General features: G+C 34.2%; 1 protein-coding gene across 9 annotated transcripts in view; it reads right to left on the bottom strand.

The window, feature by feature from the left end:
• LOC122522454 (ETS-like protein pointed) overlaps positions 1–25,613 on the bottom strand; it is an 89,546-nt gene that overhangs the window by 29,668 nt on the left and 34,265 nt on the right. For 6 of the 9 annotated variants that reach the window (XM_043643604.1, XM_043643605.1, XM_043643608.1 and 3 more), the window contains one exon: positions 2,289–2,417. The exons of 2 other annotated variants lie outside the window; for them this stretch is intronic. In XM_043643604.1, coding sequence (XP_043499539.1) covers positions 2,289–2,417 — 129 coding nt within the window. One more of the 9 variants, XM_043643612.1, reaches the window with a different exon arrangement.

The following is a 25,613-nucleotide window of genomic DNA, read 5'->3' as shown; positions in this document are numbered from 1 at the left end:
AGAAGAAGAAGAAGAATAAGAAGAAGCAGAAGTTTTTGCCACAGGTCGAGCCGATAACGACGTTCACGATTATCAAGAAAAACCACATGCTTCCATGAGATAAGAAAGCAACCGAGCAAAGAGGACTTAAATATCCAAGGACTCCTATTATTTCGTTTTTTAAAACACGGAATAATTGAATAAAATTAATAGCTTAAACGAGTCTCTTGAATATTAATTTACAACCTCTAAAAACAAAAGCAAAGATTATAATAACGAAAGAATAGGAATAATAAATTTTCTACATTTTATATCTGAATATCGTCAAATTAGATCAAACCAAACGTGTAAAGCGTTATCAATAATAGTATAATATAACAACTAAGGTGGGTATATAAATTTAAATATATATAAATAAATTTAAATAAATAATATAATTTAAATATATGGAATAGATATAACATTGATTAAATCAAAGTGTAAGTTTTTTCTATTGACATTTTCTCCTTTTTCTTCGAAGTAATAGATTAAAAGAGAAAGAGAGGAGGAGGAAGAGGGTGAGAAGAGGAGGAGGAGGAGGAGAAGGGGGTGAAGGGTGAGGCTTTAGGCGATAGGAGGAGTCGGCCGTAGCGATAAGGTTGAGCGGCAACAAGTGGTAGCGCCATTGTTGGCCGGTGATTATCAAGAAACCGCGTGTTTCGCCGAGATACGCTTTAGAAACAGAGTGTGTTCGATGATAATGGAGTGGTGCACGGCATGCCGACTTCCTGATGGTGCTGCTGCTACCAATACGAACTACGCTACCCAACTTGCTTGCATTGGTCGGTTCATCTTTGTCGTCGTCGTTCTCCTCGTGTAGTCGTCGTCATAGTCGTCGTCTACTCAACGAAGTAAGCCTCTCTCTCTCTCTTTCTCTCTTTTTCTCTTTCGTTCTCGTTCTCGTTCTCGTTCTCTCTCTCTCTTTCTCTCTCTTTCTGATTTTCTTTTTCTTTCTCACTCACTCAACGATATTGCCGTTGGACCGTAGGCCAATTATCGTGCCATGGCTGATTAGCCGTTACTCTCAGCGTGCCAGATAAAGTATGCGATTACGACGAATCGCATCTCGTTTATCGTTTCGCCAGCAAGCTTTAACGCTCCTACTTTGTATGTTTCTTCTATATCGAGAATGTATAATATGTTTATATGTATATATATATATATACGTGTATACAATTGTTGGAATTTTATTTAATGTACACGTGTATAGATAAGATATTATTTTCATTATAATTTCTATCTTATTATTTTTATCCAAAAATATGTATTATAAAATTGCATGAAAATAAAAAGGTAGTATGTATATGTATGTATGTATGTATTTATTTGTACATTTCCGATTAAAAAGAAAATCCAATAGGAAAGTAAATTGGTAAGTAGTAGAATTTTGAAAGTTAAAGTTTAGCTCGTTCCGTAAGGAACGGAATGGATTCTCGGTGCGGATCGGAGCGCCGCTCGGATTCCGTCTTCGACCGCAATATCTATGTACGAAGAAAACGGATCGAGCCATTCCCTCAAACCGGTTGGCAGGAAGCTTCACTGCTCGATCGCTCGATCGGTGCTGGGGAAGCTCGGAGAGTTCGCGGATAAGTTTAACAGAGTAGAGGTATATACTCTACTTATGGAAGAAGAGTAGAATGAGTGAGAGAAAGAAAGAAAGAAAAAGACGCCTGATCTTTCGCTCTCTTCTGCTCTCTTTTTCTATCCTTTCCTCTCTTTCTCTTTGGTACAGGAAATTGTTGGTAGTAGTAATAGTAATAATAGTAGTAATAGTAGTAATAGCGAGGCGTCATTGACATCTCTCTGCTGAGCTGTCAGCGCGCAATCACGTTCATGCGTTACACATACACACACGCACACACATATATATGTACATAGGTAGATAGATACACACATACATACATACACATAAGTATGTATATACTTACATACGTATTACCGTTCTCGTCGGTTTAATCCGCAGCAAGTAGCAACGATTGCAGCATATCCAATGTCAAAGTCAGAGTTAACTTTTAGAGGGCGAAACGTGTTACGAGGTAACCGAGTTAAGTAAAAAGTAAAAGAAAGGGACAAGAAAAAAGGGAAATTTTTAATTGATATCATAATCTAACGAACAATTATATCAACCGATCATAGAAAAAACTTTTTCTCCGCATTCCAGTTTGTTTCCTTTGCAAAACGTTAACTTCACTTGCGCGCATACTTACGTAAAAAAGAGTATAGGATTTTACAGATACATAGGTATATACATCTATAGAGAACGTATTTACCTCTCGGCCTGTCATACGACTTCATGGCCTTGATTCCCATTCCGACGTACGTATCCGTAGTAGCGTAGTCCACGTACATGTGTGCCGTAGTCCTCGTGTAATCGGCGAACATGCACGAACCCCGAGATACTGTCATTAGGCAGCCGAATATTGATGATGATTATAATGATGCTGTTGGTGGCGATGATAATGATGATGATGATGATGATACACGTGCTGCGCAATCGGTACTCGTTGCGAGCTGAGACCACCCCGCAAGGAGACCTTCCTTCGCGAAAACTCACCTTCGACGACAAAAACAATGACGAACAGTTTGATGACACCACGATAACGACCACGACGACAAAACTCCAAATAACGCATTCTCGACAACGAAAAATCGGATTGAAAAAGATTAAGAAGAAGAAGAAGAAGAAGAAAATATCATCGTTCGTTGTTGTTCACTCGACAGAGTTCTGACTTTTGAATATGACGACGATGACGAATATGACGAAAAGAAGAAAAAAAGGAAAGTAGCGGTGGAAAAAAGTTCACCGTCGTGTCCAGCATGTGTTTGCTATCAATTCATAACCGCGAGGAGCTACGGTGCTATTTCCGACTACCTGCTTGCGCAATAGGCCAGGGAGAAAGAGCAAGAAGGATGAAGAAAGATGAAGAGAGATGAAGAGAGAGAGAGAGATGAGCTAGCGTGGACGAAAATATGAATCGCCGCCGAAAATACGGCGAGAACGTGACGATCCGCGTAGGAGAAGAAGAAGAAGAAGGAGAAGTAGGGGAAGAGGGGAAAGAAGGGGGATTCGAGGGGTGGGTGGGGGTGTTCTCATGCACACTCGCGCACTCGCGCATCAAAGTATATACGTACACAACGGGAACAAAGTATATACTACAACAAACGATAATGACGATCACTGGGGCAAAGGGGTTGAGGAGGAAGGCCGATAAATTTAATTCTTCGTTACTACTACGTCACGATACTTCCAGTTTATTTTTTTTTTTCTAAAACAGTATCACAACATAATGATCACGATATTTAAATATCTGTGGTCAGTGCCGAAAAATTGACCGTCGCAAATATCATTTGCGTTGTTTTTATTATAAAAGAGTCAGATAAACGACGCCAACTACGACGACGAGGACGACGCGACGCTCGAAGTTGTTCGCGAAGCAAAAGCACCGTGGCTGCTACGAGAAGATAGAGAGAAGAGAGAGAACGCGCGCGCGTACGGCGCGCGTGCGAGCTGGCCGTCAAAGAGGGGAGAGGATTTTGAGAGGGAGAAGGAGAAAGGAGGAGAGACGTTCAAGACGTTCGGGTGGGAGTACTTACTTATATACTCCTTTCTCGACGAAGGGATAAGAAGAATCCTATGTGTACGTCTATGTCTCTGTATGTCACGCTTTTATGTATACGTGTATGCGAGAGAGAAAGAGAGAGGGATGCATATGCGATGGGGACACACGGGGAGAGCAACGGAAGGCTTCCTTCCTTCCTTTCTTTCCTATTTTTTATTTTCTAATTTTTTTTTCTGAGAAGATACGCTAAGCTCATCAATTATTTTATCTGCAATATGCTTACTTGCTTAAATAATTAAATATTTTATTAATTATTAAATCGTTTATTTGTATAATTTGTTAAGTTAATTCGAATAAAAATTATTTATATGAACTATGATGAATAATAAATCAAAGAAGTCTCGGAAATACGAGCGAAAGAGGATAAATAATAAGACGAAGAAGCATCATTGAGTAGAAGAGTAAGAGAAAGAAAGAGAAATAGTGGGAGAAGCACACTTGACTCGCGCAACCCCCCACCATCATTCAGTTACTCGGTGCTCGTCAGTTTTATGAATGAATTCTCCCGTGGAGAAGCCCTAGGCGCGCGACGTATTGCGGCGGCTCGAAAACGAGCGTAGCCGAGCGTTACCGACGCTAACCGAATGAACCAGGGCCGTTCCTTTTCTTCAATCGCGGCGGCTCACTTACTCGGATTCATTCATGCTCGCGTTTAGTCAGCGGCCAGTAGTAGAGTACTTATATTTCCTTCACACACGAGAGAGAAACACATTGACGGCTTTCTTTTTTAACTGTCCCTCATTCTTTTTATCTATAAGATTTATTACACGCTCATAAACGCATACACACATATATATTACATATATATGTATTACGTATTATATAGTTTCATTTATTTCATTACAAATATTATTATAGATATAGATTTAACAATTAAATATAAATGTAGGATAGAACATTTCTCTTCGAGGAAGATATTAAAACATATTATTCCGTAAACGCCCGTTTGAAATTTAATGCGTTACTTATTAAGACGTCCTTGTAAGCCCGTGTGCAAACCGTACCAGAGAAACTTCGTAAATAATTTAACCTTGCTTCTTCAAAGAGAGAGAGAGAGAGAGAGAGAGAGAGAGAGAGGAGAGAGAGAGAGAGAGAGAGAGAGAGCAGAGAGAAAGAAACGTTTTGCATGATTCGTTACCGAACACGAGAACGTTATCGTTTTGCGCGAGCAGAAATAAGGATAAATAAAAATGAAAATAAATCTGCGCCTCGTCTCGTGTTAACGTGTAATTATCCTTGAGATTCCGTCGGTTGTCTTTTAATATTTTTCTTCGATTTCGTTTCTTTTTTTCTTTCTCTTTTTACTTATTATATCCGGAGAGAAAGAGAGAGAGAGAAAGAGAGAGAGAGAGAGAGAGAGAGATAGTACCGGTTACGAACGGACGTAGGTTATTAAATCGTACGCGCGATAAAGGAAAGAGACCTGACGCGGAAGCGAATGGTTACGACTTAAGATAGATTTAACGATGAATAAGAAAGATAGTGGAGATAGAAAGATCGATAGAGAATATTATGAACGGACGATATAATACCAACTGTCGTTGAGAAAAGCGGACGACGAGGATGATGCGTATGATTACAATCCATAAGTACCATCATCTCTAGTTTTCTTCTATGTATCGGTAATTATGGAAATGGTATAAGTGAAAAATATCTAACCCATTAAAAAGAATGTATGACTCAGGTCACTTTCATAATAACCAGTTCATACAAATCTGGTTCACCTGGAACTCGGACCGTGAGAAATTATCATTCACGTTTAATTTGATATTTGTCTCGTTAAAAGAATTCCCTCCACCCTTTCATACACACACACACACACACATGCCTACGTACATTTATATTCATAAATAAAATATAGATACATTTTTATTCTTTCGACTAATCGTGCGAAAATGACCGAGTTTATTATACGAATACTTCCACAACTACGAAGTTGATTAATGAGAGACGCGTGGAGAGGTGAAAATTCTTGCGGCACGCGTTTCCGGTAGCGCTGGCTCATTCATAAATCCGCCGTCTCTGCCAACACAACGTCATGAGACCACTACACCACCACTACTATCACCACCTTCACCGTTGTCGCCGTTGCCGTCGCCGTTGCTGTAGCCACGATATTGCCAAACGCGAGCTAACTTTTACCGCTGCGTAAGACAAGACCAAAAAAAAAAAAAATGAAAAAGAACAAGAAAAAGAAGGAGAGTTCTGATCTACTCCAGTAACCGGTTACACCATGAGTATTCGTATCAATGATCGAGAATGCTCTTTCCAGTCATTTCCCAGATCCGTTTATTTTCTTATTCGATGTGAAAACAAAAAAATAACAAATTAAAAATACAAAAACAACAGATACAGGAAGGATGTTAAAAACGATAATCAAAAAACAAAATATTAATAATAATAATAATAATAATAATAATAATAACAAGAAGAAGAAGTAAATTGTAACTCAGGAAGGAAGAATAAGTAAGAGTACCTCCTACCTATAGAAACAAGATTGATAAAAGAGATTTCCATGGTGTTAGTGCATTTATAATATACCCGTGCGTTAATCTATGAACATGAGAAATCATGAGAAGAAAAAGAAGAGTATAGAAAAATGTAATTTTTCTACTAGTATAAGCAACATAAGGTACTCTTAAGATCATAGGATGGATGTGCCTGAGGCTATACTACTTTTTAGGCACAATTTTTAGGCTAGATTCACCGTAAGCAGGAAAACGAATTATGGGGGATGCGTACGTTTATATTAAAAAGAGAAAGAAAGAAAGAAAGAGGAAGAGAGAAAGAGAAGGAGGGACAGAGGGAAGGAGATGGAGAGCGTGAGAAGAACGTAGTCCTAGCGTTTGCTCTCGATGCCAGAAGGCGAAGCAACCTCCCTTTTCCCCTTCTCCATCCTTCTCCTCTTTCTCTTCTTCTTCTTCTTCTTCTTCTTCTTCTTCTTCTTCTTCTGTTCCTCTTCTTTCTCGGCACTCTTCGTGCGTAAAAGAGACGGTCGCTCGCGGAACACGTCATTTCCTTTGAAGGAGGTTGAGGAGGGAAAGGAGAAGGAGGGGGTGGGACGCGGAGAGGGAAAAGAAGGGATCGAGCTCACCTGCCCCGCTACGGTCACTCGACTTCCGGCAACCCCGGCTTGTTCGTTCTCTCCTTCGTTCTCTCCTTCGTTCTCTCACTCGGTTTGCCTATGGCCCACGGCCATGTAACCGTGACTTCTCTCTCGCTAATGCTTCCGCTCCCCTTTCCGTCACACTCTACACATTTTTTTGGTCTCTTTTTCTCTCTATCTTTCTATCTATCTATATCTATTTTATAGATACTTTATAATAATAATAATAATAGTGGATAACACACACCTATAGATTAATTTTTTAATCTTGGAAAATATTTCTACATTTATATAATATAAAGAAACATATTATAGATCCATCATTTGTTGATTTTTTTGTTTATAAAATCGTTCAATAAATGGTATTTTTTAATACAGCTAATAATGATTTTTCCAATAAGTTTCAGGATAAAAATATGTATAACAAAAAGAACTTTATCTTGCAGGGAAGGGGGAATAAATTAGTTCGAGAAATGATGGAGAATTTAATAGGAAATTTCGTAAATAATCATTGGTCGTCTATTGATTACGGTTTTTTAACATCAAAGTATAAAAAAAAAACAAGTTTTGATTATAAAGAAATACATAGACTCGTTTAAAAGATCGATCGATTTACTTAGAAGACATTAGGGAAAAGATATTTTTTAACACAGTGAATGCTTTTTCGACTAACATAAGTTTTAAGACGAAAATATTAAAAAAACATAATTGATCTCACAGAGGAAAATATTCGTTCAAAAAATTGACGATTATTCGACTCACACTCTGCAAAGATAGAAAATTAAATAGAAATTTTTAGTAAATACTCGTTGATTCGTCGACTGTACAATTATCACGTTTTATAATTACAATATTAAAAGCATAGATTCATTTGATAAAAGTGAATAGATTTATTTGACAAATTTATGATCGATCGAATCGTCGCGTGGGGAAAAAAGAAAACGTACTTTGAAAACAGTCACCGACCTTTTCAAAACGATTGAAATGTCCGAATTATGTTTATTTCTATTTCTATACGTATGTTTACTGTTTTCTTCGAGACACACGTACACATTCGAGGTAATTATAGTTCGGTCGTCCTATGGTAAGCAAGTCAAATTCGACGCGTGCTTCGTAAGAATATTAATATTTTTAATATTTCAACGATTTTTGATTAATTATTAATATTTACACAAATCTTTATTAACAATCGTGGACTGTCGTTGTTTCCTAGTCAGTTTTTGTTTGTTTAACTTCGATAGGTGTTATTCGTGAGTAAAATTTAATGAATATTCATTTAAATTACGGTCTTTAGATGCGGTAATCTCCATGTGGTTAGACGCGGAAACAGGTATATTACTTTCCATGTAATGTTTATCATATTTTATATGCTATACAATCAATGGCAAGTAAAATCCAGCTGATGACCGCTTACCATAAACATTATAATTATAATTAGTTCCTTTCATCTCCCTAATTAATATCATATTCTCATTTCTTTTATTGTTTTTTTCTAATAATTCTAATAATCGTTTTTCATATAAACCAAAAATCTCGAATAAACATTCAAGAACTCCTAATTACTTCCTTTCATCTTTTCCATTACAAGATAAAAAATACGAGTTCATAATTACAAAGCATTCTGTTTTCTCTTTTAGGGTTTGTGTGTGTGAAATATTTTTATAATATTATTAACTATACTGGTCTTAAATAATATACTCGATTTACTTTTTAGGAACTCTAATCATAAACATTCTTCCAAGCTTTTCTGCAAGTTAAAAAAAGTCACGTTTATATCACTTGTTTATAATTTTTTATTTTCGTAATCGTGTGCTCATCGTCATCTTACGGGTAGGAGACCCATCGTACAGTTATCACTGAAGATTCGAAGTAAGTATATTTTTGTATCCAATAATTCCACAAAAGTTTCAATGCTTTTTAATTATAATAATGATATTAATAGTATGGTTTTTTATTTTTGTTTCAGATTGTAATTACAATCGTGACGCGAAGTAATGTACGGGAGTGTTGTATTGTTTAAATATAATTAAAATCATAGATTATAAGCACGTACGTTCATTGATTTCAATTCAATCGTGTTCGCGAATTATTTTTGAAATTTATATATAATATTAAATTAATTGCGAGCAAAGCAGTAATTGTATTAGAGTTTCTTATTTCTGTTTGTCGATTAAAGTTATATTTTAATATAAAAATAGTCGTACAGACTGTTCGCGAATTAGAGTCAGTGCATCAATGAAGATCAAAGAAGATTAAAAATTTACCGCATTTCGGGATTAAAATAAAGTGTGTGATTTTTGTATTTGCATTGATTGCGTGCAAAGCAGTTTTTAAATTAGTTGTAGAGTCAATGATCGGGTATATAATAAGTTAAAATCAAACGCGACTTAGAGTCAGTGTTGTTCAATATATAAGAAAATTTCGGTCTCGCGATAGGAAACTCATTTATAGTTTTTTATTTTCGTTAATAACGCATTATTAGATTCACGCGAGTGCATCATCAAAGAAAATCATCAAGGAATTCTCCGATGGGATTTCTTCAAAAAGAAATGAAGCGGCTAAACTATTTGCTATGAAGTAGGAGTGTTTTGGAGTCATTGCAGAACTTCTAATGCTAACTCTCTCTCTCTCTCTCTCTCTCTCTGTTCATATTTCATATATGCATCATTTTAATGTTCAAAATGCGATATATACCTATGTGATATAACGGTTGGTAACGAGTGAGTCAAAAAATTGTAAGTCCCTCCATTGCTTAATCATGCCGAGGATAAAAAGGTCCCAATCGGCATGAATTACTGATTGAAATTATTTGAATAAATTATTGACGAGCACATGAGTAATTTTTTTTTTGGAATTTATTAAAAATAATCCTATAGATACAGAATGAATTGGATAAAAAAAAAAGTCAAATATCCTAAAATGCGACTATTGACAGTTCAAAATAATATTAATTAATTTAAAAATAAATAAAATATCGTCATACTCTATTATAGAATGAAAATCATATTTGGTATCTATTAATATATTTAGATTAAAACGTGTATATTGCTTTCTTTGTTATTACAAAGATATTTGTTATTATTTATTATTATTATAAAGAAAGTAATATACTTAATACACCTTCTAAAAAAGAAATTATTCACGAAATTTTATTCTTTTATTAGTTCAGGATAGTGTCTTATTGTCTCGGTAAAATTCATTTAATTAACAATGCAATTAATCAATGCACTTACGTGCTTTGTACTTAGGATATCTAATCGCAATTTATTTCGATATTAAAATAAATGGACAAGAAGATAAACCCTTCGCGACTTTAGCAAATTAAGCGGTGGATCAAAGTACAGTTCTTTAATTAGAACAACCAACTTAATGAAAAAAGTTGTTAATGGTTTTGAAAAAATATCAAAAAATATTAAAAGTTATTATTCACAAAATAACTTGTAGTATCTTTAGCCCACTCAAATGAATTTCTATAAAAATGTGTTTACTCTTTAATCATACTTTTAGATCGAAATTTTAAGCCTAATATAATAATCATTTGTTTTTACTTTTATACTTTTCGCATTCTTATCTATACATATGTTCAGGTGTTACACGTATAGGTGACAAACGGTTAGTATAGCTTTAGTTTTAATTTTTTCCCATATTTGTAACAGTCATTGTGCTAGTGATTGCACGGTGTACTTTGCACCTGTATATGCGTATTAGGTAGTGTGCATTGCACATCGTTTAGCGTTTATTGTTAATCGATGAAATTTGACATTTGTGACATTACAGCAGCCGCTGTAATGTTATGATGTTCTTAAATTTGCGTATACATTAATTTTTGACGTGGCATATGTATATATAATAATAATAATAATAATAATAATAATAATAATAATAATAATAATAATATAATAATGGAAATTATTATTACTAGTATTATATTACTATTATTATTATATACCTACTAATATTATATACTATTACTAATATTATACTTAATCTTGGAAAATATTTATCTATTTATATATAATTCGATTAATAATTATATATAATGATGTATTTAATAACTATTTTTATTACTTTAAATTATAATCATAAAGTTTCATAATTGACGATTGTTCTTTACTTTCTAATTCTGTTATCTTAAATATTTATTTCAAAATATTTTGTCGAATGGCAATCGTAACGATGAAAAAAATTTCGCATAGGTATTATTTGATGCAATCAGGATTTTTATCTGAACGTTACGACAAAGGCCTAGACGATTATGCTGTCGGACGCGTAGATCCGAATGATCGTCCGATCGAAACCGGGAGGACTCCCCATTTGATTCTCTCTCTCTCTCTCTCTCTGTGTGTTTTTTTCTCTCTTTCCCTCTCCCTCACCCCTCTCTCCTAGAGCTAACGAGCCGTCGCTCTCACGAAGTGCACATCACGAATCTTGCGTAACGTCGAGCTAACTCTACTCCTCGTGCTTTATACCCTCCCTTCTTCCCTTCCACCCTCTTATCACGTGTCAACCTCTTCCTCCCTCCTTCCTCTCTTCCTCCACCTCCTCCACCCCTCCTCCTCTTCCTTCTCTTCCTCCTCTTTCTCCCACTTAGTAACTTTCTCGGCCAAACTTAACGTTTTTATTATTATACGAGCTCGCTTACTACGATCGATGCTTTCCTCTCGCAATACATGATAATTGCGGCACATCGGATCGTAGAACACACCACGTGAAAGTCTATCGGTGACTCGGAGAGGGAAAGAGCTGACAATTTCCGGTCTTTTGCCCCCCCTTCCGCCAAGCCCAAGCCCCTCTTCTATCGCTTTATTTTTCTCTCTCGTTTTGAACGTGTGAGACAGATCTGACATCTATTTTTATCATTTAATATAACTATTCGGTAAGGGACATCCGAAGGTATCCTACCTCTCTCCCTTTCTCCCTCTATTTTTTTTTTCTTTCTTTTTCTATTTTACATCGGCATATCAAACGTATGTTTCAGTTTAGTATTCATAGGACAGAGGTTAGAACACTGTTGAGATGTAAATCAAGTATTATGATAATGATATTAAACCTAACTGTTGTATTATCTATCCTGCATATATTTTATTGGTAATAGTATTTCTTCATTCTATACGATTCCGTACATTATTTCGCGTAGCACTTAGTAGGAATCATAATCGTAATCTATCGAATTGTGATAGATTGTTTGGAAAGAAAGGAAAAGAAAATGATGGAAGAGAGACGACGTTTAACGCAAATGCCACGAGCAATTAACTCACGAGTCCTATCAACTCATTAATTATGATCTATCAAGATGAACAAATTAACATGATCGATCGACATTTTCGATTAACTCGTCCCGACCCAACCACAGGATATTACTTTTTTGTTTATTTTTTCTTTTTTTTTCAACTATATCCGATCTTATCTCCTTTTCTCTTTCTTTTTTCTGTTTTTCACAATCAAGAAATCTAATTGTCAGTCGGATTTAACATTTATTCAAGAGGAAGTCATGTTTGTACTATAGTTACTCATTTTCATTTTTATTGATTTTTTTTTATTTACATTCCATCTATGCGTACAAGAAACTTCTAGTTAAATTACAAAAAAACAAGACAATTTGTAGAAACACCGTTAGGTATTATTAACGTGCAAACGGACACCACCTACTATACGTAGTAAGGTTTTAATGTGATCTACGTCAAATTTGCTGATCAACTCGACGGAGTTAGTTGTAAATGAAATCTTAAGGAAAAAGCAAATTACATAAATTATAAAGGAATTCTTCTTTTAAAATTATAACAAAAAGAAATAAAAAAAAGAGTTTTAAATGAGGTGTCAAAAAGAAATCGGTTAAATAGGTGAAAAGAGGACCGTTATGTTAAAAATAACACAAGGATCATAGCAAACGCTCCTTTTGCGGTACGTTGTCGTCGTCTTCGTTGTTGTAGTCGTCGTTGTAGTCGTCGTTGTAGTCGTCGTTGTAGTCGTCGTTGTAGTCGTCGTTATAGTCATCGTCGGCGAGGTAATACCTAACACGAAAATATGAGAAACACGTAGAAGCGCGACAGAGCGCCGGAAACGAGCTCTTGTCTAACATTAATGTACTCGAGTACGAAGTTAGTGAATGAATGGGACGACTCCGTCTAAACGCTTAAGCCATGATCCTCCTCTTCGCCTGTCTGTCCGTCTGTCCGTCTGTCTGTCTATCTGTCTATCGTCGTCTACACTTTATGGTTCTGCACTCTCGATGAATTGCATACGAATGCATATTAAAGAATAAGAGAGAGAGAGAAAGAAATTTTCGTTCGCGTTGACTATGATTTTAGTTCTTAGAATTTTTATATCCAAATTCATCAATAATATCCTCTAATATTTTGTATTTAATAAAATAAAATTCGTATGTGTTTCTTTTCTAAATTGCATACAAGTGTACATTGGAAAGAACGTAGAAAGATAAATTTTTGTTCGTTTCAATTGTGACTTTAGTATCCATTAGCTTAGATTTATTTTTCGTTAATTTATTTACTTTTCTTTAAAGTAATTCCCGTTAAAAATAATCACGATGTCAAATCGTTAATCGCACGAAACGACTTTATTCCTACCGTAAAAAGTATTTTCTCAAACAATGAAACCAAAAGAGACAATAAAAATATCAACGAGGCTATTCGAGAATATTAGTTATCGTTAAAAATTCACGACATTACACGCTTTAAACGCCAAGCGAGCAGTTAAAAGTTTAAAAAGCGAGAAGAGTCAGTGCAGTAGTAATACACAGTTTCAACGGCGATTACTTTATCGTCTTCTACGTTTTATGCATATCGCACATTTGCGGTTTATTCACATTATCACATTTGGTTTGCTTATTTATATTTTTCTTGTTTTTTTTTCTATTTTTTTCTTCCTTCAACAATTATAATAATGGGGCATTTTCCTGCTTCTTTATATTTTTTTCTTGTATTTTGTTTCATTATTCTTTTTTTTCCTCGATAAAATGTGTTTGAATTATTAAAATTAACATGAAAGAAAATAATCAGCTTGATAGCTCGAAAAATTACGAATATACAATGCATTATCTGAATAATAATAATAATCATATTAACCATTGATAGAAAATTTCGTTTGACTCATTCCGCTTGTACACATACAAAACATAGAGATACAGATATACGTATGTATACTTAGAAAGTTCGCAAACTGTAGCGACCAAGGACGTTCTTTGTCTTTGTTATTCGTCAGTCGTTGGGTAACGACGCGTTTCCAGTGATCCACACACTGCGAGTTCGAGACTTTTCTAGAGGAGGACACGAACGTTAGTTGCTGTGCTGCCGCACGTGCTAACTTTGGAATCGTAAGTAAGTAAATACAACCCCAGAAAGAGACAAACAGTCAGATAAACAGATAGACAGACAAATAGATAGATACGGAGGGGGAGGAGTTTGGGGGAGGAATACGAAGGGTTCGTCTTTCCGAAGGGAAAAACGAATGTGGATGCGGAACAAGGAGGTGGAGCACACTAGGTGGAGGACAGAAAAGAAGAAGAAGTAGAAGAAGAAGAAGAGGTAAATGAGGAGAAGGAGAGAGGGGGTCAGAGGGGGAGGAGACTGGGAGGGAGCTAGCAGAGTTATGCCTGGGTGAGCACACGTCCGGTCATTATCGGAGCTTATCTACATGAGCACACCTCAAACGTACCCAACCAAGCCAGCGTATGTAACGTTGGAGAGTCTCCGAGAGTATTACAAGCGTGTGTTGTAAAGTAGATACCTCTAACGTTCCTTCTTTTTTTCTTTTCTTCTTTCCTTCTTTTTATTTTTTTCAACGAAACTTATGTGACCTGTCTCTTGTCTCCTCTCGTCGTTCTTCTCTCTTATCAAATATTCTCAAGTAAAATTTATACTATTAAAGAAATTTTGAACGAATTAAAATTCGATAGAAAATTTGTTTACTAAACTATGAATAGAATTTTCAATAATTTTGCCTGATATAAATAGAATCTAAAATTCATAATCATTATCATCGGGTAAGATTAATTATTTTCATGAAATTTGGAACGAATAAAAATTCTATAAGGAATGGTAACTTTACTTAAAAAAAATTCTTGATTGAAATGAACAAAATTAACTATTCATAATAATAATAATAATAATAATAATAATAATAACAATAATAATAATAATAATAATAATCAACATCATCATGATTATCGTCATCATTATTGTTATCGTTACGATGCTGATCCATCGTCGTCTAATTTCGTCGCGTTCGTTAGAAAAACGTTTCGTCATCGTCGGTTACGTTAGGTTATAATATAGCATCATATATACATGTAAAATGTGTGTGTATATGTGTTTGTTGTACGTTGGTGTAACGCGAGCAAGTGGAACGACGCTCTCGACGATCATTTTTGAGGCACAGAGGTCAGGCTACGACGTAGGAAGAGGGCAGCAGCGCGAAGGGAAGCACGCTTCGATGCTCCCGCCGTGGTCGTAACGTGCCGCGAATCGAGTTGAGTCCTATACTCAAACTTAACGACCCAAAGTATGGAACCGAAACTCGAAGATCACGCGGAAACATTTGTGCCCATAATTATGAAAGTGGTCTAAGTCATATATTTCTTGTTTCGAGATATTTAAAAGATTACATTTTAACATTAAATGAATTCTATATAATATTGAAATAACAAACACTATCTAACGGTTCATTTTTGACAATATCGTGAAAATTACATTCAATTAATTTAGTTTAAAATATATATACTGTGGTGTAAAATAACTAATAAACTCATTTTTTTAAATTTTGACTTAAACCACTTTCATAACTATGGGCACATTTATTTCAAAATATATACTAACATATATTTTTATTACATCTTGCAAGAAAATTAATTACGATAGTAACGATCAAAGTTGGTGGAGGAACCAAAATGGCGACCGAAAGTTTAAGATCGCGCGGGAATATTTTTCAATATATACGTGTACAATCAATTATTTGTATACTTTATATCTTTAAAAGGGATTAAAAATTATGAATATGAAAACAAACTATAAATCACGTAGGAACATTTCTTTCAAAATAAATACAAACATTCATTCTTATTAGATCTTACAAGAAAATTAATTACAATAGCAAATGATCAAAGATGGAAGAACCAAAATGGCGAACGAAAGTTTCGGATCACGCGGGAACATTTATTTCAAAGTATATACGAAAATACATTTTTATTATATCTTGTAAGAAAATTTATTACAATAGTAACAATCAAAGGTGGAGGAACCAAAATGGCGAACGAAGCATCGCGCGAGAATATTTTTCAATATATACGTGTACAATCAATTATTTGTGTACTTTATATCTTTGATAGGGATTAAAAATTACGATCTATTATATAACGTATATTATAATTGTTTCCTTCTTTTTGTTGGGGTTAAAAATTTGTGCCGATTTTGAGATAAATTTATCGCCACGGACTTGACCGCGCAAACGCAATATTTGGAAAGATAAATCATCTGTATGTAAACATTTTCTACGATATAAATAATAATTTATGAATATTTGCGTTAAGATTTCATCCGGGTGCAGATTAAGTTCTTGATTAAAAATACTGTCCCAACGAATGGTAACCTAATTTTCAACAATTTTAATAATCTTTGTTACTAATAGTAAGTAAATAATAAGACTGATTCAAATAATTATAACAACATTCCATAATTAACGAGCTCAAATAGCTAATAATTAAGTTAGGAAAGATATTAAATCTCATTATCACTAGGAATCATCAATTATGCGAGACGCTCGTAAACACTTTATTATAATTAATGAACTTTTTTTATTTCTCACTATAGAACTTAACTAAGAATATATATATATATATACTTACATCGTTAAATGGGTACCCTTTTCCTTTTTCTTCTTCATTTCTTTTTTTTTTCCTTTCGTAGTTTGCATACCGTCCTATACTAAAAGCTTTAGTCGGTAACCCTTTCAATTCGCAAGAATACCCACGAACGTACTGCTACTTGTTATCTGGCATTGTCTTGGCCTTCCCTCCTTTTCTTCTCCCTTTTCCTCCCCCTCTCTCTCGATCCCCTTTTCTGAATCTCTTCGCTGCGTGAGGAGACGCCATTCTGCTCGACCACCTCGTGAGAGAAACTCCTTCTCGCAACTTAATTAACGATCATCGACCGTTCCTCCAATTCATAGTCATTTACATTCGCTCATTCTCGTGTGTGCTTCTTCTTCAACGATTTCTTCCCTCCCCCACCTCCTCCTCTTTTTCTTCTTTTACCCCTTTTTTCCACACGTATATATATATATATTTTTTTTTTGTTGGATATTTTTATCTACACTTAATCTTTACGTACTACGTATTTAATTTCTTACATTTTCGTCAGAATTGCGTAAATAAAGATATTACCGAAAAATATCTTCATGCTGAGCGGCATTCTCGTAATCAGAGCAAAACAAATGAATCGAGTTAATGACGCATCATGAAAGAAATCTTAAAAACAGTGAAATATATATTACCATAGACATTCTTTAAGATTAAAGCTCAAAAAAGGTGATAATTGATAAAAAAAAATTTATCGTAAAAATACTCGAAGGTATTAAACTATTTTAATCACCGTAGGCCTTAAATTCGAAGTTTTAATTATAAAAAAAATTGCATTATTAATACGTAAATAGAAAATATTTTCATTTCACTTTCATTCATTGCAGAGATAATAGATTCGCACAGAAACAAGATCAATAATGCATCGTAAAAAAAAAATACAAAAAGAAAAATTAAAAGAAAAATTGAAGGATCTAAACGATTATAATTGTCGTAGGCTTTAGCTTCGAAATTAAATCTAAAAAAGATAAAAAAAAAAAGAAGTAAAAAATATGTAACAAGAATGATAATGCATTATAATACTAACGTATAGAAAACACTTAGATTTCACTTTCAATTATCGCATACTAATAGATAGACATACACACACACATAGAAAAAGAGACAAGAAGGCAGATAGACACACACACACACACACAGACATATAAATAGAAAATTAGCGTTAACAAGTTTATGCCAGGTTCCGTCATTTGATTCCCACCTCCGCTCGAGGTGACGGTTCGTGAAAGCGTATAGTTTCAGTTAAAAACAGGCTCCTGTCTAAACTTTTTTTTTTTAACTTTATTAGACATTAGAGACATACACGATATAATAGAATCATAAGAGTGTTACGTAGGTATTACGGATACAGAGCGGAAAACGTTGTCATTTCTTATCTCTCTATTCCTAAGTAAATTACGACCATGTACGAAGCTCCTACTATATATTTATATTCGTATAAAAATACAAAAAAAAACAATATCATTTGTGTACTAATGCAATATTTTGTTCGATCGCGATAGAATATTATTTATAATCACTCGTCGATTTTATTCGTCGAAAAATATTTGACGAAAATATAGAGAATCCCTTTAGGCGGTTTTCGCATGATTTCATTCAGCACCGCCATTTCCTTTTACTTGACTCTTTCCGGATTTGATTTTTTTTTTATTTTTTATTTTTATACGTTTGTTTGATCATGATAAAAAATTATTAATAATTATTCATCGATTTCATTAATCGATAATAATAATAATAATAATAATAATAATAATAATAATAATAATAATAGTAGTAGTAGCAGTAGTAATGGAAAAATAGTTGATAGGAAGGTAGAATCCCTTTAGGCGATATTCGCGTGATTTCATTCAGCACGCCACTTCCTCCTTTTTCTCGATTCATTTGACTTCTTTTTAACTTTTTCTATATATAATTTTAATTTACAGCTTAACCTTGTTTCCGCTGGCCTATAAAATAAAGGAGATTGACGCGCAATTTATGCATAAACGATGAAAACGCGAAGAGAGAGAGAGAGAGAGAGAGACATTGGTTGGTTGGTTCCCTTGATTCGTGCAATAGTAAGAATGATCGATGACGCCGGAAACAAGAAGCTAACATAGATCATATTCATATATATATATATATATATATGAGAGAAACAACGATTAAGGTCGATCTTTTCTGACGCGTCCATTGTAAATTTAGTGGATATTCCCCATAAAAAAGAAAGAGAGAGAGACAGAGAGAAAGAGAAAGTGTGCAATAAAAAAGAAAATAATTTAAGTCTCCATGTTAACAAGTTTTCAAGTTTTTCGAAGACAGTTAGACAAACTGTTGATTAGATTATTAATCATTTAATTTATAGTAAAAATAAAAAAAACATTTCACAAAATAAATCATCGTAATAAATAATTGAATTAAATATTAATATATAATAATTAAATTAAGAACAAACATAATTAAAAACGAAAAAAATCGAAAAAATAAATTATACAAAGTTAACGTAATTTGATTTAAAAGAAATTCTCGGTGCGTATAATAGAAAAATAAAACGATTAAGATATATGAAAATGTGAATAGTGAAATTAATTCAAATAACCGTTGGAGAAGATTGTTGACAACGTAACACGATGAGTGAGAAACTGTCGTGTAGGAGGGTGCAAAAGGTCGATTAATTAAATCCTAGCAAATAAGGCTTTGCCGAAGTGCTTGGCAGCCACGAGGCATTCGAGAGAATGCCTATCATAGTGATAGTGGGACAATCGTCGAGTAGGTGCTAATCGTAGCCTGAAGGTATCATTAGTCGTTCCTTTTACCCTCCTAACGCTTGATCTCTGTCAATTGCCATTAGATAGGGTTAGAAGAACTTTTAATCAAATATTTAACCCTTAACCAATTTGTAGTCTTTTACGTTTCATATATTTTATTATAATTCTTTCCTACATTTTTTTATTTTCCTCAATAGTATTATAAATTTACAAAAGCGTTATTTATATTGCAAATAACGTGTTTAAGTTGCCTGTTAAATCCGTATCGATTGGTACTGTTTTTCTCTGAAATGATTACACGTCAGAATTGTTAGAAAATTTTGCATCAATATATATATGCATACATAAATAATTAAATGAACTATTTCAGATTTAAAATGACAATACAATTTGAATTATTTTTTGAAAGAACAAATGATAAAAAGAAGGAACCTACAATTTTTTTTTTCTATGGTCTAAGGATCAAACGCGTGAATCAAACGAAAAGTCGGAAGATCAAACGAAAGGACAAGCAAAGGACTGTCTCGAAAGTTCGCACGTTGGAATTGTAAGGTTCTAGAACGTAAAGGAGTTAGGTATACATATATATACATATGTATATGTGTATATGCGTATGTATGAAGGTAGGTAGGTAGGTAGGTAGGTAAATTACGTATAGATGTGTATCACGCACAATGAACGCTCGTGAGAGCCTGCATGCTTTCGCTCCCACACCGGTTTTGTTTGCCCGTCCGACGGGGCCAGCCCTCTGTCGCTATTAAAACTGCTACAAGGGTTCTCATCGAGATTTCGTCAAGGAAAAAAAAAGAAAAGAAAAAGAAAGAAAGAAAAAGAATAAATCAAATCAAATAAAAGGTCTGGTATAGAACCCATTTCTTTAACACACAAAACAAAAATGTCGTCCCTTTGTCTTGAAAGAAATTTTTTCTTTATGCAATTTCCATCTATTAAAGATTCTTTATTTCATTCCTATATCGTATAGAATTAGATGATTATAATAATTGTTATGATCAATTTCTTCTACTATTTAATCGCGTATCGTTGATGTACCTATACTTGACCTTTTTAAGCTAACAGGTGTTAACGTGTGAGAAATTAGAAACATCGCGGTTTTATACTCCGTGTAATATGTAACGACATATATATGTGTGTGTGCATTCATGTTGGTAGTGGCAACAGTTAGCTAGCGTGAGTTACAGGTGTTCACAGGGCCAGCCATGCTGACGGCACGTGAGAATGTGTCACAGGTGTTGTCCGGAAGTTCCTAGTCCCTTCTTCTCCCTTATTATATATTATTTCGCACGGTAAACGAATATTATCGAACTATAGTTTTTAACGATATACAAAAAAATTAGAAAGAAAGAAAGAAAGAGAAAGAGAGAGAGAGAAAGATAGGAATAAGAAGAAAAGAGATGAAAAAAGAAAACTAATGGAAATGTTTGAATTTGTTTTATATCTTATCGAACTAATATAATAGTTGTCCACATGGAAAAAACTCGTTTTAATGACTTTATCTGGTCAACTTGGTAATAATTTTTTTACTTTGTCACTCTTATGATCACTCGCCCCTATCCGATACGCACGTAAGCATACAACAAGCACTTATTCTTTCTCCGTTTCTCTCTATTTCTTTTTTTCTCTTAACATATGCACGCGGCCACCACCATATCATTTTTACGGCGAACACTCGTGAGAACGGTGGCTCTTTTATTGGAAGTATAAAACTTCAATTTAAATAACAGGTGAAAAGTGTATTGTTTTTCTAATAATTTGATTTTATCAGAATATAAAACGTACTCAAATTGTAGATGAAAATTTTCAAATATGATGATTAAATACCATTCGATTCATAAATATTATATTTTAACTTTGATATAATTAATTTATTCGATCAGAAGTATTTATTTGCATCGAACATTTTTTTTCAATATTGTATACTGTCATAAATCTCGAAATAATTAATGCAAAAAATATATATATCAATAATTGCCGCGGTTTCGCAGCACTGTATATCTACTTTGTAAGAACTCTTCGAATGGATATATAAAAAAACAAAAAAAAGGCCAAAGAAATAAAAAAGAAGAAAAGGAAAAGTTTACAAATGATATACCGAACTGCAAATGTAAGCGTTAAGCCATGTCCATTAATTACAGGAGAGAACGTTTCACATAGGAGAACGTTAAAAGAACGTTATACGAAAGTGGAAATTGAACTAACCGTGAAAGACGTGCGGGACGTTAAAAAGATATTTACGTACACATATATACACATACACACACACGCGTGTCTATATACATGCACGTGTATATAGAAACGTGTGTATATATATAGTATAAAAGAATTGCAAACGTTTCGTGCAGTCCGTTTGTCCGTCCGTCCGTCCCTCGGTGACTTTAATGGCGGTAGAATTTTGTGTCGGTGGGTGCGCACGAGTGGCATGGCACGAAGGCTCTCCACTGACGTCATTGTGTCACGCCTCGCCGAGCACCTGTTCCGCCATTAACATTATCCTCATCGTGTTATCTCCGAGAAACAGTATACGAAATCTACTATGGAACAACTATGTATAGTTTAACTCTCAGAAATAACCTATACACTTTCGGGGAAAGAGATGGATAAGGGGGGATTAGGGGGGAGGAGAGAAGGGAAACACGAAAAAGCAATTGCCTTTTGTTAACTTCAACATGGCGTCTATTGGGACGACGACATTTTGGTGAACCTGAACGAATATCTCTTTCCTTACTATCCTGTATTTAATTATTATATTTGGACCGTTTATTTTGAAAGTGGTGTAAGTCCATTTTTGAAAATAATGAGATATCACGTAATTCATCCTTAATTTAATGTAAATTTTGTATGTATAACTAGTCTGTGTTTAATTTTTTTTTAAATTTCCATGTTTTGTACAATTTAAAATTGGTCGGTAAATGAAATTAACAGACAACAGATATATTAATCTTAAAAATGGACTTACACCACTTTCAAAATAAACGGTCCATTTGTGTGTTTTAAAACGCGTATTTATTAGATTTAAATTTAATTTCAAGTTTTTGTCGATTAGAGACGTTTGTAGAAATATTATTTTTAATAGGTTGAAAGTAATGATAAGACGAAATTTTAGCGAAAACACGAACGAATATCTTTTCATTTTTATCTCGTATTTAGTTGTTACGTTTGTCTTAAACAAATAATTCTATTCAATTTATTTTGATTGTTTCATTCGATTAAAGATATTAGTAAAAATATTTTTTTAACAGTTTCGAGAATTGAATAATCTAATACATTGATAATGTATTTGTGTGTGTTGTATTGACGTATATACGCGTACTAAATTAAATGGTATGACTCACGTTTCAGTAATACGCACACAAACACACACACACACACACACACACACGAGAGCAGGTATTTCACTAACGTATCTATATAACAAATACGTATGTAATATATATGTATATACGTGTAATATAAGAACCGTGACTGTTTGCATAATATGCACGCCAATTGAGCAGTGTTCAAGCTCGTCGAAACGCGTCGTCATAGAGAAAGGAGGGTTGGTGGTGTATTCCTCGTGTACGAAAGTGGCCCTCGATCAGAAAGTCAAACTTGAGACAATAGATGTACAACGATCACACAAACATATATATATTATTTTATTATTTTTAAATATTCATAATAACAGTAGCAGATCAACTTAAGTAGAAGCCCGAAATTTCGAGACCCACAAATTCAAGTTAGAAAAAAAGTTTCAAAAAAATTGCCATTGGATTATTAACCAAAAAGAAAAGTAATTAAGAATTTCGTATCATGACATATTAACTAAATTTATTTAAAAAACGTAATTTTCCACGAATCCTAATGAAAAGAAATTTGAAGATCTCGGGATCCCTTCGGGGCCGTTTGGCATTCCGAGATTCTACGCGACATAGTAATAATAAAATCGAAAGAGTATAACGATCGAACATATGCGATTAAATTTGCATTAATCATTTATATAAATTATTGCATAAAATTATCTACGTAATATAATTATATTTGTAAGAAAATAATTTCGAAACGCAAAAAAGAAATACCTTAATTCGCACAGAGTCATCGTAATCATTATCATCATAATCATCATCACCATCATTACCATTATCATCGAATAGAAACATCGTTGGTTGAAATAAAAAGATTATAATGAACACATAGTTGTGGACCATTCGAATTGGTCATCGTTCGTCGAGCAGAGAACAAATGAAAGAGAGAGAAAGAGGAAGATAGGTGTGGAGCAGGCGTGGTATAAACGGAGTCAAAGTATAAACTAAAAGAGAGAAAGAGTAAGAGAGAGGGAGAGGGAGACTTAGAAAGAGAAGTCAAAGGGTTTGTTCCTGTCGGACGAGCATCGTCCATTCGTAAAACACTTTGGTAAGAAGGAATCGAAAGGTAGGTGAGCTAAGAAAAAACAAGAGAGAAAAAAGAAAGAAAGAAAGAAAGAAGGAAGGGGAAGAGGGAGAGGAAGTGGAGGAGGAGCAGGATCATCGAGGATTGGACAAACGAAACTCCTCCCGCGTTATCTGCGTCCAACCTGCACCCACGCATCAATTCAGTGGCACAGCGGTTTGCGCGAGGACGGACAAAGAAAAAGATGGAGAGAGATGGAGAGAGATGGTGGATCGAGGTTAGAGGGGGAGAAGACATTACACATCTCTACCACAACTGGATGACTTCATCCTCTCTCTCTCTCTCTTTCATCACATTTGTCCGATTTATTTACTTAATGAGAATTAACCGCCTTGGTGAAATCATTTCTTAATTAAATATAGTATTTCATTAAATGAATGACTGGAAAGGTAAAGGGGAGTTATAATATGTAACGTTTTTAACAAATTTTAGATATAATTAAATATAATCTAATAATATAATATTAATGTAACGAAATAATTAAATATTAATGTAAAATGTTGCCCGTGTCAATTTAGATTTTGTCAATTTGATTTTATTCTCGATCAAAGTATCGTAACTCCGTTCCCAGTCGTAAAAATAATAAACGGGTAAAAAATAGATAGAAAAATATAAAGAATACGCGACATAAAATCTGGTATGATGAGATATGTTTATTATTTTTTTCTGATAAATCAATTCGAACGGATGAATAAAGGAAAACAATTATAGGAAATTGAGATTGACGGATGGGTATGTTGTTTGTTGATATTTCATCGATCGACGAAATCGAAAGATAAAAATGGAATTACTCCGGAGCAAAACGTCAGAAGAGGATATCTTTTCATGGGGAAGTAGGGGGAGGAAGGAAAAAGCGTTCGCAACTGTGAGTTTACATCGACACCGGCATTCGTTTAATACCGTTATAAAATGCCTCAGGGGCAGGACGATCAGGCTGGCACAATCCGATTGTACCTCTTGTTTTTCCCCGCTCGCGTTGCTTGGCCAGTTCCTCGGAGCAACTTCGAACCTGTTTCACCAGTACTTCTGCCCTCAAGTATTATACGACCAGTATCACGCTTACCTAAGTCTAACTCTTCCGGCGAGGACACCTTTTAACATTTTCTGATAATTTCCTAACAATCTTCCTCGAAGTGTCCTAACAAATCGTTTTAATCGTTTGCAAAAATGATGGTAAACTGTGTCGTTAAATTTTTGTTTACCTTGTTAGCATATCAAATATTTCGTATTTTGTTATTTGTTAATAAAAATTCCAATCTTAACGGTTCTCAGTTAATTTATTTAACTTAAAATATATTTTCATTTGTTCGTGTAGATTAATACGCGTAGGGACTTTGAAAATAATTCTTTTTAATAGCTATCCTTTCTTACAATCATAGTTAATTTGAGTTATATTTGATATATTTAAATATTTTGTATTATTAATAATAAAAGGCAAATAAGAAGATATTAGTTTATATTATAATAAAATGATAAAAATTTGCAAGGAATAATATATTTGAAGGAGAAAAGAGATGCAAGGATCATCTGGAAGAACTCGCACATAAGCATAGATATATTCTAGATGCTCATACACATAATATCATACCACGTATCTACACACAACACATAGGAAAACACATATGTGCAAAAAAGCACGTAGCTCGTTCCTCGAGCTGGCGCGTGGCTCGGGGAGGGTGTAGAAGGGATAGGATAGATACGGAGGGGTTAGTGGAGAGGGGAAGCAAACGGTGAACGGCCTAAGCCCCGTAGTAGAATATGTATATGCCGATCCTCTGGCGATATAATAAATTCCCACTAGAGTCGATTTC

This window comes from Polistes fuscatus, unplaced genomic scaffold (assembly GCF_010416935.1).
Source record: "Polistes fuscatus isolate 324 unplaced genomic scaffold, CU_Pfus_HIC Scaffold5, whole genome shotgun sequence".
NCBI lineage: Eukaryota > Metazoa > Arthropoda > Insecta > Hymenoptera > Vespidae > Polistes > Polistes fuscatus.
The sequence above is the reverse complement of the archived record's forward strand: the minus strand, read 5'-3'. Positions and strand labels throughout refer to the sequence as shown.